The 13,763-nt window shown below is 35.1% G+C and overlaps 2 protein-coding genes across 2 annotated transcripts in view; both read left to right on the forward strand.

Moving 5' to 3' along the window:
* LOC108691770 (60S ribosomal protein L3) lies at positions 1 to 10,667 on the forward strand. The gene is made up of 8 exons (XM_018199675.1): positions 1 to 41; positions 423 to 615; positions 7,467 to 7,635; positions 8,184 to 8,319; positions 9,088 to 9,274; positions 9,616 to 9,818; positions 10,065 to 10,220; positions 10,405 to 10,667. Exons 1-8 carry the CDS (start codon positions 39 to 41, stop codon positions 10,600 to 10,602), a joined length of 1,245 nt encoding a protein of 414 aa, XP_018055164.1. The 5' UTR covers positions 1 to 38; the 3' UTR covers positions 10,603 to 10,667.
* A 654-nt stretch (positions 10,668 to 11,321) lies between these two features.
* The window catches only part of LOC108691704 (NADH dehydrogenase [ubiquinone] 1 beta subcomplex subunit 10), a 2,819-nt gene continuing 377 nt past the window's right edge, over positions 11,322 to 13,763 (forward strand). The window contains exons 1-3 of the mRNA XM_018199571.1: positions 11,322 to 11,510; positions 11,713 to 11,848; positions 12,630 to 12,766. Of these exons, the coding sequence (XP_018055060.1) occupies positions 11,429 to 11,510; positions 11,713 to 11,848; positions 12,630 to 12,766 (355 nt within the window). The 5' untranslated portion in view covers positions 11,322 to 11,428. The remainder of the gene's footprint in view (positions 11,511 to 11,712; positions 11,849 to 12,629; positions 12,767 to 13,763) is intronic.

Raw genomic sequence — 13,763 nt, forward strand, 5'->3', positions numbered from 1 at the left:
CGCTGTTATAACGTCCATTTTGCTTCATCGACGACGTCATGGTAAGTGGAGCTTGCAATATGTCCGTGTATCCAACAAAATTAATACTTTTTCTTTGCCATCGGTGTCAGAAACCTACGTTATCATGCTTTTAAATATTTGTGTCGAATTTCTAGACAAATATTATAGCAAATGTCGACGATGTCGTTTGCATCTTGCGGTGGGAACAGATAGATAATTTTACAAGCACATGATTCCTTGTGCGACGCCGATGCCTCGTAATAATAATTTGTCATTAATATGATGATTTAGATTAAAAGTTTATGGTTTTCGTCCGAATAATCTTGACGATAATATTCTAGGGCGGTCTGATTTTCTTTTTGTCGAAAAATCTTAATTTTACGTTTGTTTCACGTTTCTCATTTCTGCGTCTTTTATTGTAGTCGCACAGGAAGTTCAGCGCTCCTCGACACGGGTCGATGGGGTTCTATCCGAAGAAAAGATCTCAGAGACATCGCGGAAAGGTAAAGGCTTTTCCAAAAGACGATCCTAGTAAACCTGTACACTTGACTGCTTTTATCGGTTACAAAGCTGGTATGACTCATGTAGTAAGAGAAGCTGATCGTCCTGGGTCAAGTGAGTATATTATAGGACAAAAATTTGTAAAAGTATTTTGTATAATTGCTAAACTTTTTCAAGAATAATATTTTTAATGTTTTTGCAATTTTATATACATATATATAGAATTGCCAAAGGATTTATGGATTAACGGTGTGTTGTGATCTATTACTAATGCCGTTTTACGAACCTTTACATTCATGAAACGTGGCATTAATATGCATTAACATGGTGATAAAACCTTTTGCTCATAAACCTTTAGGTGCCATTTTTTAAGAATATTTTTCTCTGATTCTATAATGAATCAGTAGGTGATAATTTTAGGTCTTATAGTAAAGTTGACTATTGAGAACTATCAGCTACCGACTTATTGTAGAATCAGCATAAATGTTCTATATATTTGTTTAGAATGTAGATGAACTTGCGATATGTTAACCTGAGTGTTGATCAATGTAGAAATGTGTTGATCCACCTGGGTTGCAGTGTGAGAGCTGCCTTTAATGCAGTATGTTCTCAATACTGCCATATCGAAAAATAACACTGTGCACTGCTTGTGCAGAATGCATAGAAGTAAGGTATATTCCATAAACTCTTTGTAGCCCATTGAGCGGTAACCATTGAGACAAACCATACCTAGTACAGTCTTCAAGATAAGCATATATTTTTAAAATTTTATATTTTATAAATACTAAACAATAAGTGATATTTGAACAGTATGTATATAACACAGCTTAAGAATGAAAATGTGTTATTCTAGATCTACAATTTCATTTGTGCTTAGTATTTTAGTGTAAATTTATGTATGTCTATATCCTATAAACGTAAAAATCACTACATGATTTAATTCTTTTTTAAATCTTGATATTAAATGAGATAGTAAAAATTAAATTGAAAGCATTAAGACTTGAGCACAAAGATAACCGTAACTGAATCATGGAACATAAGTTCAAAGTTGTAGCTATAAATTGACCAAAACATTGTGTGTTGACCTAAGATTACAATTCATGTTTCACGATTCATTTACGACCATCTTCAGCTGAGGCTCTTAACCTAATATTAGGTATGAGAAAAAGTTTGTGGCGTTTTTCATTAGATGGCATTAAAAAAACGTCATGAACTTTTTCTCACACCTAATATTTCATGTGTCAACAACAAATTTTTTTAAGTGTATTGAAACCGGAAACAATGAAAAGCACAGACAATAGGAACAGAGAATAAGAGATTTCAACCTATCAGAAAGCATCCATTCTAGTATATATGGTTTTTGATAGGTTAAAATTTGTTATTTCCTGTTCTTATTGTTTGTGTTTTTCATTGTATACATTGGCTGCAGGACAGAGATTCTCGTATCTCTCTGTCCTGCAGCTAATCAAATAGACTTTACAAGCCTTGTCATACAACACATGAAATGTTGCCTTGTTCATAATATCATTACTTTTTTATCTAGAACGATAATGTTAATGAATTACTTTTATCATTACAATTTACAATCTTTATTATCTTTATATAAGGTGTAGTAAAAAGAAATCCATTATTTTTGCATGAAATTGAAGGCTTTATTTAGTATAGTTAGAATGATCCGATTTAGGTCAAATATGCACCGTTTTGTTTGATAACTTGTTGCCATTTTGAAGGTAATTCCATTATGTCTCTCTCATAGAAACCCTCGTCCCTATTAGCAAAAAACTGAGACAGTCGATTTTCACAAGCTTGAGGCGAATTTTTCACTAGCAAAATTATTCGTCATAGACAGGAATATGTGGTAATCACTTGGAGCCAAGTCCGGACTATAAGGTGGATACATAAGAACCTTTCAACCAAGCTCCCGGAGCTTCTGGCGAGTCATTATCGATGTGTGTGGCCTTGCGTTGTCCTGATGGAACACAATTCCTCTCCTATTGGCCAATGCTGGCCGCTTCTGGGTGATTGCTTCCTTCAGACGGTCCAATTGTTGACAGTACAGGTCCGAATTAAGAGTTTGGCCGTAGGGGAGCAGCTCATCAGTAGATGATTCCCTGCCAATCCCACCAAACACACAGCAAAACCTTCCTGGCCGTCAATCCTGGCTGGCCACCGTTTGCGCCGGCTCACCGCGATTCGACCACGACCGTTTTCGCTTGACGTTGTCATAAGTGACCCACTTTTCATCACCAGTCACTATCCGCTTCAGAAATGGGTCGATTTTGTTGCGATTCGCAGATGGAAATTCGGTCCATGAGGTTTTTTTGCGTTAACTCGTGTGGCATCCATACATCGAGCTTCTTTTTGAATCTAGCCTTATTCAAGTGGTTCCAAACGGTTTTTTGAGCAATCGAAACAGTGCTTACATGACGGTCGAACTCGACGATTTCCATTATTTTATCGCCATTTTCGACAATTGGCCTTCCAGAGCGTGGTGCATCTTTGACATCCAAATTACCGGAACGGAATCGACCAAAATTGCGCGGGATTGGCTGTTACAGTATCAGGACCATAAACACTTCACATTTTCAGCCTGGCTTGCGTTTTCGTCTTTATCGAAGAAAAACTGTAAAATATAGCGTATTTTCTCTTTGCTGATGTCCATCTTTGACGCGCACTCAAATAATACTGAGTCAAGCAATCACAAAACTGTCTGAGAAGTTTTTTTTAGTAGGAAATCTTATCTTTTTAACGCCATCTAGCGTAACCCGATCGCACTACAACGTGAGATGCAGATTACTAAAATTATCTATTGGAAAAATAATGGATTTCTTTTTACTACACTTTATAATTACTGCATTATTTTTAATTGGCTAAAAAATAGAAATTTACCAGGTGTATAAGTTTAAATCCGCTGTTTGCTCATAGGTGGCATTAATGAACGTACAAAGCTATCATGGGCATACAACACACTTTTTTATGTGTTTGACATCTGTTAACATTAATCAGTGTACATCATCAGCAATTTCATACAACAACATACATTTTTTCTTTCGTAATCATCTAGTTTTTTGCTTAAAAAAAAGCATATGCGGGAAGCTTTGCTTTTCTGTTTCAATTTGAAAAAATCGGCTGCCGAATCGCATTGAACGCTTGTGGAGGTCTATGGCGACAATGCTTCATCGGAAACAACGTGCAAAGATTGATTTCGCCGGTTCAAAGACGACAATTTTGACCTGAGTGACAAGAAGTGTGAAAATCGGCTTAGGAAGGTTGAGGACTCAAGTGCAGGCTCTTTTGGACGAGGACGATACCCAATCGCAAAAAATGCTTGCCAAGCAATTGGGTGTTTCTCAAGTAGCCATTTCCATGCGGCTACATGCCATGGGGAAGGTTCAAAATTCGGAAAATGGGTGCCGCATGAACTGAACGATAGGCAGATGGAGCGACATCAAAACACATGCCAAATTCTGCTTGCTAGACAAAAAAGAAAGTCGTTCCTGCATCGGATTGTGACAGGCGATGAAAAGTAGATCTATTTTCAGAATCCTAAACGAAATCTTGGGTTGATCCCGCCCAATCATCAACATCTTCCTCAAGATCAAATCGTTTCGGACGGAAGACGATGCTATGCGTTTGGTGGGTTCAGGAAGGTGTCATCTACTACGAACTGTTAAAACCTGGTGAAATTGTTAATGCTCACCGCTACCACTTGATCAAATTGCATCGTACTCTGCGTGAAAAAAAGCCACATTATCGGAAAAGACATGACAAGTTAATTTTTCTGCACGACAACGCACCATTGCACACGTCAACAATGGTCCAAAACTACTTGGAGACACTCAACTGAGAAGAGCTACCTCATTCCGCTTATTTACCAGGCCTGGCACCTTCTGACTATCACCTGTTTTCGTCGATGAGCCACGAGCTCGCTGAGCGGCACTTCGATTCTTACGAAGACGTCCGAAAATGGCTTGATGAGTGTTTGCCTTGAAAGATGAGGAATTTTTTTTGGCGTGGTATACACAAATTGCCCGAAAGATGTATAATTAGCGAGGAAAAATGTATAGTTAGCGAGGGCAAGTATTTCGAATAAATTTGTTTTTGCTTCTTAGGAAAAAAAAGTGTTTTTCTGGCTAAAAACAGCGGATTTAAGCTTATATATAAGCTTATATATCAAAAATGTTTTGTTCATTTCTTAGGCATAATATAATATTACCAGATATGTAAATATGAAACCGGAATTTACCAATAGATGCCCATAACTGTCAATGTAGTTGCCGTCAGACGGCGCCATTTCCTTGTTCTGACATCTGACAAAGATTTTCAACTCACAACAATACAAGTTTCATACAACAGTATAGTTTGTAATAGCGTTGAACATGTCGAATTTTGTACCTGGAAACTACGATTTCTGGACAGTATTGATTTTCTGTTACCATTTGAAGAAAACTGCTGCAGAATCGCATCGAATGCTTGTCGAAGCTTACGGTGAGCATGCTCTTGGTAAATCACAGTGCTTTGAGTGTTTAAAAAATTCAAAAGTGGCGATTTTGATGTGAGAAACAAAGAACGTGGAAAACCACCGAAAAAGTTAGAAGACAGCGAATTGCAAGCATTGTTGGATGAGGATGACGCTCAAACTCAACAACAACTCGCAGATCAATTGAATGTGACACGAGAAGCCGTCTCCATTTGAAATCCACGTTTCCATGGGAAAGATCCAGATGGGAAAATGGGTTCCACATAAACTGAATGAAAGACAGCAGGAAAACCGAAAAACCACTTGCGAAATCCTCGCCAGGTACAAAAGAAAGTCATTTCTCCATCGAATTGTGATTGACGATGAAAAGTGGATATATTTTGAGAATCCTAAGCGTAAAAGATCATGGGTAACTCTAGGCGAACTATCGACATCGACTGCAAGGCCAAATCGCTATGACGGAAAACAATACTCTGTGTTTGGTGGGATCAGAAAGATGATCTATTATGAGCTGCTAGAACTGGCTAAAACCTGGTGAAACCGTTAATACTGAACGCTACCTACAACAAATGATCAATTTGAATCAAGCTTTGTATGAAAAACGACCGAAATATCAAAAAAGGCAACACAAAGTGATTTTGCTTCATGATAATGCACCATCACACAGCAAAACTGGTCAAGGAAACGATTGAAACATTTGGTTGGGAAATACTTTCGCATGCGGCTTACTCACCAGACTTGGCTCCGTCCGATTACCACTTATTTGCATCGATAGGACACACACTTGCTCAGCAGCGCTTCACTTCTTATGAAGATGTACGAAAATGACTAGATGACTGGTTTGGCTCAAAAGAGCAACAATTTTTTTGGCGTGGCATCCACAAATTATCAAACAGGTGGAAAAAATGTATAGCTACCGATGGGCAATTCTTCGAATAAAATATTTTTTATCATTTTCATGCAATAAACGTGTATTTTCTATAAAAAAATTCCAGTTTCATATTTACATACCTGGTAATATTCTGAGTCACTGCCAATGCTGAAAATTTGTATATATGTATATATAACATTAACTATAAATTTTTATTACAAAAGGTCTTTCAATAGGAACGCTCGATTTTTAAATGTAAATAAAACAAGTTGTGTGTGAAATATCCACAAATTTTTTTTATTTGAAAGAATATTTTATGGCATTAAGTATGGAATGTAACGTCGCTCAAATGTCTGCCGCGGCTTTGTTTGGTGACACGTATTCGGGCGATCCAATTTTCGATGACTTTCTCGCATAAATCTGGCTAAATTTGCTGGATGGCGTTTGTTATGTGACTTGACTTTGAGAGCATCAATTGTTTGCGATTTATTCATATAGACCTACGATTTAAGATAGTCCCGAAGAAAGAAATCTAAAGGCGTTAAATCGCACGATCTCCGTGGCCAGTTCACGTCGCTGCCGCGCGAAATAACTATGTCCTCAAATCGCTCATGCAGAATGTCCATCGTAGCATGCAGTGTAGCGCCATCCTGTTGGAATCACATGTTATCGGTATCCATATCGTCCATTTTAGGCCACAAGAAGTTGCTTATCATCAATCTGTAGCGCTCGCCCGCAACGCTTGACGGCAACGCTCGCTTCGTTTTGGAAGAAGGACCGTTGATTCTGCCAGAAAATCCGCACCAAACAGTGACTTTTTCGGGATGCATTTGGAGCTGGTGTATCTCGCGTGGATTGATATCGTCCCAAATTCGACAATTTTGCTTGTTCACATATCCATTCATCCAAAAATGGGCTTCATCGCTAAGGATGATTTGTTTGGGGAAATTTGGATTAACTTCACACGGCGTTGTCTATGGTCGTTTACCTTAAGTTCCTGGGTCAGTTGAATTTTATAGAGGTGCAGACCCAAAATTTTCGACGCAAAATTCGCCAAGTTGAAGTCGCAGAAAGGCCAGTTCTTGTGAACGACGAGAGATTGGCCGCCTTAGGTTTTCCCATACACTCTCACGCACAGCAGCGATGTTTTCAGCAGACTTTGCATTTCGGCGATGTACTGGCGATGTACTTGGCTGATTATTTATCGAACCGGTTGACTCGAATTTAGCAACCAAACATCGAATAGTCGACTCGGCAGGACGGTTGTGGCGAGGATAAAAATCACGTAATGGGCGGAATTTCTCGAAAGGAGCACTGATTTTGATAATAAAATTTTATGATTTGCACACGTTGCTCAACACTATGACCTTCCATGGTGATTTGTCGTACACTAAACAATTCACAACAAATTTGACAGATGTCACTTTACAACATGGCTACTATGATCTAATAAATTTCGAGCGTTCCCTATTGAAAGACCCTATATATTATACAGTGAAAATTGTAATCGTAACGATAACTTATTACTTTTATGAAATTCTCAACCTGTTAATAAACATTTTAAAATATTAAAGAATTTATTACAAAAAATAAATTTTAATTTTTTTTTTATAGAGGTGAATAAGAAGGAGATTGTGGAAGCTGTTACTATCCTCGAAACTCCACCGATGATTGTTGTTGGTCTTGTTGGATACATTGAAACACCACATGGACTTAGAGCGCTTGCCACTATCTGGGCGGAACATTTGTCAGAAGATTGCCGCAGACGTTTCTACAAGAACTGGTTAGTAGAAACTATTTAAAATATTTAAAATATTAAAATGATCGTTCATTTTGATTTTAAAATTGTATGAATTGCGATGTGTTAGCTTGGATGTTGATCAGTGCGGAAATGTATTGATCCATCTGGGTTGCAGTGCAAGAGCTGCTTTCAATGCAGTAAATTCTCAAGACTGCCATGTCGAAAAAAAACTGCTCTGTTTATGCAGAATGCATGGAAACAAGGTATATTCCATAGACTTTTTGGAGCCTATTAGGCAGTGACCATTGAGACAAACCATACCTAGTACAGTTCTCTATTCTTCTCTTAATTCTCGTTATACAAATACCATTATTTTACATACACGGTACTAAAAATTATCACATCAGCTCTCCGCTCACACGATGAGAGTAATCATTTGGATGTGGCCATTAAAGCCTTGGTTTTTAATGGGCTAGTTCAAGAAATGTGTTCAGTCTCCACTCATTACGATGAGACTGGCACGTTGCAGAGATATCTAGGTGTATGCAAGACACATGCATAGATGGGCATTGCAATTGATTTTCCGACAGGTATAAGAGCAAGAAGAAGGCATTTACGAAAGCATCGAAGAAATGGCAAGATGACCTCGGCCGCAAGTCCATTGAGGCTGATCTCAAGAAGATCAAGAAATATTGCAGTGTCATTCGCATCATCGCTCATACTCAGGTAACTAGATTATGCAACGATATTAAAATATTAGATACATTTGTGATGATAACACTATTATAAAATTTTTGTTCCTTAACTCAATGATTATTCTTGTATATTTTTTAGCTACTGAAAAAGAATAAAAAATTAAGAAAGTTCCATGGACCATAGATTTTGAGAATAAATTTTTTTTTTTTTTTTTTTTCGAAAACAAAATTTAAAATAATTTACAACTTTTTTTCTTATAAAGTAAAATATATAAAAAGACACATAAATCACTATTCAAATTGTGTTGAAAAACAAAAACCTTGTTAATCAATATTTAATATATTGTCATTATTTTTGATTTTAAAAATAATATTAATAAATTTTATTATTTCAAATATTTTGCTTAAATTGTAATAAACGATAAAAGAAGCTTCACATTTACTTTTATATATTTTCAAAAAATATGTGAATTTCTTATAACACGTATTACAAATTTGCATTATTATGCAAGGGATTGAAAGTAGAATTTCTACAAATTGAAGTTATGAAATTTTTTAAAAGCTTTTTTTTTTTAAGTATGAAAAGATTTACTACTTATAAGTCATTTTCTGTGGAAATAGTATGCACTTTTGGAAACTAAAAGTGAAATAGGATAGATATATGTTTGATATTTGGTGAAAGTAAGAAAAAGAATTTTAGTGCAATGAAGAAATAAAAAAACAGATTGTCTTGTTGAAAAATAAATAAATGATCAAAATTAGTTGCACTGTGTAATTTATTCTTTTCATTGTCTTCTAGATGAAACTGCTGAGGCAGCGTCAAAAGAAAGCCCATATAATGGAAATCCAATTGAACGGCGGCACCATTGAAGATAAGGTGCAATGGGCGCGCGAACATTTGGAGAAACCTGTGCCTATTAGTAGCGTGTTCGCTTCTGACGAAATGATCGATGTAATTGGAGTTACCAAGGGAAAGGGCTACAAAGGTACATTCCTCTATATATGTATGTGTTGTGTGTGTTGTTTGTCCCCCCTCTTCTCCTGCTTCGAAATTGCCGCTTTTTGGCACAACCACCCTGTTTTTGACCTAACACACACATACACACACTCTGAAAAGCATGCTTTTAAGAAAGTACTTAGGACTGTATGATGAAAAAAGCATGACGTGCACTTATCTGATTATCTTGAGGATAATACCATGCTGCCTTCCTACTGAAGTCCTTAACCATTGAAGATAACTAATTATGAATCGAATATAGCTATCATCCTTACTCGACAAGTGCGCGTGATTTTTAAAAAATATTAACATTTTTCTCGCTTTTTGCAGGCGTTACATCCAGGTGGCACACGAAGAAATTGCCGCGTAAGACTCACAAGGGTTTGAGGAAAGTTGCCTGTATTGGTGCGTGGCATCCCAGCCGCGTGTCTTTCACTGTTGCGCGCGCGGGTCAGAAAGGATATCACCATCGCACTGAGATGAACAAAAAGATCTATAGAATCGGACAAGGCATCCATACTAAGGATGGCAAGGTAATCATCACTTTGGATTCATAAATTATTAGTGCCTCTTCCCCTATATCGATCTTTGGAATATAAGAAAAGGATTGATTTAAAGAGGCGAATATGAACGTTACTTGTTCATAGTACCTAATGCATAATTTACACATTAGTGTTTTAGGCCTCCAAGACAAGTTACAAGGTTATAGTTTGTGAACTATTCGTTGAAAATGATTGATTGGAATTTATATTTATTATGACGTCTATTTGCATTTGTAGATTGTGAAGAACAATGCTTCGACAGAGTATGATCTCACTGACAAGAGCATTACACCTATGGGTGGCTTTCCGCATTACGGTGAAGTTAACAATGACTTCATTATGATCAAGGGATGCTGCATGGGTCCGAAGAAGCGCGTGATTACACTGAGGAAGGTAAAGATGATATCAACGAACAATGATACATTATTCTGCTTTATATGATGAATTTCTATAGAGCTTTTAATATTATTGATAATTACGATGATAATTAAATGATAGGACTGATGAAATATATTTGATATTATATTAATAGATATTTACAAGCGTATTTTTAACATAAAAATGTTGTATCTTGCAGTCTTTATTGGTGCATACCAAGAGATCAGCGTTGGAGAAGATCAATCTTAAGTTCATCGATACTAGCTCCAAATTCGGACACGGTCGTTTCCAGACCGCCGTCGATAAAGCCTCCTTCATGGGACAACTCAAGAAGGATCGTCTACGTGAAGAAGAGGCGCGTACAGTCGGTATACCGGCCGCACCGCCGGCGCAGTAAAACTATGTTCTACTGAGCATAATTTACGAGAAAAAAAAATATAGATTTTTGAAGAATCTTACAAACTGGTTTTTATACATATTTATATATGTTTGTCCCTTTGCATTTTCTCCTGTATATTTATATCCTTTGAAAAGACAGATTCTATAATTCTTAAATAGCAATACTAATACATTATTGCGCATATTACATTGCACATAAAAAAAACATGTGCGACAATAATATAACGCAATATCGAACTGTCCATTAAAAAATAATAGATCTATTCGCGTTGCTTACATTTTATACTTGTTTTTGCTTCTTCTTTCTTCAATGACCGAATATTTTTTTGATTCGAATAATACGAACAGATCTAAGGATTACAGATTATGGAGTACTGAAGTTCTAAGTAATGAATCACAAACTTTTTTTTTTTCAATTTTATTTTGCAGTCTTTCATTATCTTTGGATTTTTTTGAGTTATTTTGTTTTGAAAAAAGAATTTATTCCTCTGAAATTTATATTTATATAAAGATATATGTATAAAAAGCGAAATTATTTTTTTCTCCGTAATTGCTTTTAAGTTTTTGATTTATTATTTGTATGTATACTGATTTCTCTCTTTTACATTTTCCTGTTATTGTTATTACTGTAATTATGGTTTCTTCCACTGTAAGTACCAAGCAATACGAAGTAACGACTATGAATCGCGCAGTGTCGCTTGTATCGCTATCGCATATGATTGTGACATCACGTAACGCGTTTCGTGTCGCTAGTGCGTAAGAATAATCTTACGAGAAGAGTATTGATTGTTGCCGATTTTTTTTATTCAGCCTAGTTAAAAATTATGGCAGAACAAGAAAACCTTCTTTACAGACTTATGAATTCTGTAATTTATGTGCTGGATGCGCCAGTCACCTATGTACGAGGTATTATCTAATCGTGGTTGTGTTGTTCCTCTCTCGTAACCTCTTAGGCTACGAAATTCCAAAATTCCGTCCACTCTGAGGAAGATTTTACTCTATACATTATAGTATATGTGTTACATGCGTATTATATATTTCGAATAAAAAATTTTCCTCGGAGAGAATGTTTTGGAATGTATCCCTAAATGAATGTCTTTCATTGCAGAAAAATTAGTAGTACCGAATCAAAAGAAATATCCATGGTATCATCAACAATACCGTCGTGTGCCGACGATCGATGAGTGTTACATGGATGACATGGTCTGTTATACCGAGGCAGATTGTCAATTTAAACGCGATAAGTAAATAAAAGTTTTATGAGGCATTAAAGCCTGTCCTACAATGTGCTTTTTGTTTCTAGTTTCTTGTTTTTTGCTATTTTTTATATCTTGTCTTTTTGCTTCTTATTCAGTTTTTTTTTATTTTATATCGTCTGAGATAAAAGTTAACGAAAGAAATAAATACGTAGTAAAAAATACAATTGTTGATAAAACGGTTACAAAGGAGAAAAAAGCAAAAGATAAAATATAATAAACAGGAAATATAATAAACAATTGCACTTCTTGCTATGTATTTCGATTTCTGCTTCTTTCAAGTTCGTTCGTTAACTTTTATTTGACGACATAAAAAAACCTGATAAGAAGCAAAAAGACAAGGTGTAAGAAGTAGAAAAACACATTGTAGAATAGGCTTTAGTAGTACGAAGCGAAAGTGGCAAAAATTTTTTTCAGAATTTTTTATGAATATTAGAACATTTTTCAAAAGTGTCAAGAAAGTCTACATCTTTTCTAAAATTCTTTCTATGTAAAATCTGAAATATTTAAGATTCTGATAAAATCTTCAAAATTTGAAAAAGTTTTAAAATATTTTTTCAGACATAAACTGAGAAATTTTAGAGAAATTTTATTTTACAATTCACAAAATTCCCTCCTCAAAAAAGATGAAGAGAAGAATTTTCTCAGTCTTTTTCAAGTGTTTGAATTCGTATAAAAATTCTGAGAATGTTTGCCACAGAGTAATGATTGCTCCTTTCCCTGATTGCTCCTTTCTTCTTGATATTGTTTTTCCTTGTTTCTTTTTTAGAGAAGTAGAAGATCAAATTTTGTTTATTCTAAGAAGTCGGTATGAACAGTGTGCCGTCTATCACGGCGAAGATGTACATTTATGCGATCCTATAAGGAAAACTTATGATGACGCGGCTGTTGCTTGGTTCATAAAATGTGAGTATGCATTCGTGATGAAAATTATGGTATGGAAATTACAGATAAATTAAATATAATACAAACAAATTTGAATCTTTGACAATTGTGATTCAAATTGTTTCTCATAAGCAAAACAATTGTATCTTCTCACATTTTTTATAAAGATTTACATCAAATATATTTCTTTAACTATTTTTAAAAATAAAAACAGAATAACTCTCGAGAATGTCAAATAAGATAAAAAACATCTCGGGTTAATGAGTTTTAGCGCGATTAATGCAAAAACAGTTATCGAATTTCGAACTTACAAATATTTAATAATTAATAAAATGAATAATGATACAGACATAATTACATTCGAATATTGACCTTCGAGAAGCGTTTCACATCTTATTCATTAAAATATTAAAACTCAACGGATTTCTTGAAATTTGGACAATGTGGCAAAATGGAATTTTATCAGCTCGTTCTTTGCCATGTCAATGCAATAGAGAATGAAATCGAATCATCGCTCGCCTATTTGGCAAGAGTTAGAAGTAGGAATGTAATTGTAAACTCAACACATGGCTCAAAATGAACCCGAAACGTTTCTATCATTATTCACGTTTTAAATATTTGTAAATAAAAATATTTGTAAATAGTAATTAGAAATTCGATAACTGTCTTCGCACTAAAACTCTCATTAGCCCGAGTTATTTTTTATCTTATTTAACTACTTTTAAATTTTAAGAATTTATGTTAATTTTTCCTTTTTCTCTGTAACTGCTCTTAAATTTAAAAAATTATATTAATTGTATTTTTTTTATTTTTACAACTGCTTTTAAATTTTAAACTTATTTGATAGTCAAATTTTGCATTTTTTAATTTTATCAGCGAATCTAATGTGAAAAAAGAATCTTTATTACTGGAAGAGTTTTAGAGATTCTAAAAAATATGTAGTTTATAATCACTTACACTAATCAAACACCCAGAAAGAAGTGAAAAACTATCGTAGAGTATTGTCAAATCCAGCTTA

The sequence above is a fragment of the Atta colombica genome, unplaced genomic scaffold (genome assembly GCF_001594045.1).
Source record: "Atta colombica isolate Treedump-2 unplaced genomic scaffold, Acol1.0 scaffold106, whole genome shotgun sequence".
Lineage (NCBI taxonomy): Eukaryota > Metazoa > Arthropoda > Insecta > Hymenoptera > Formicidae > Atta > Atta colombica.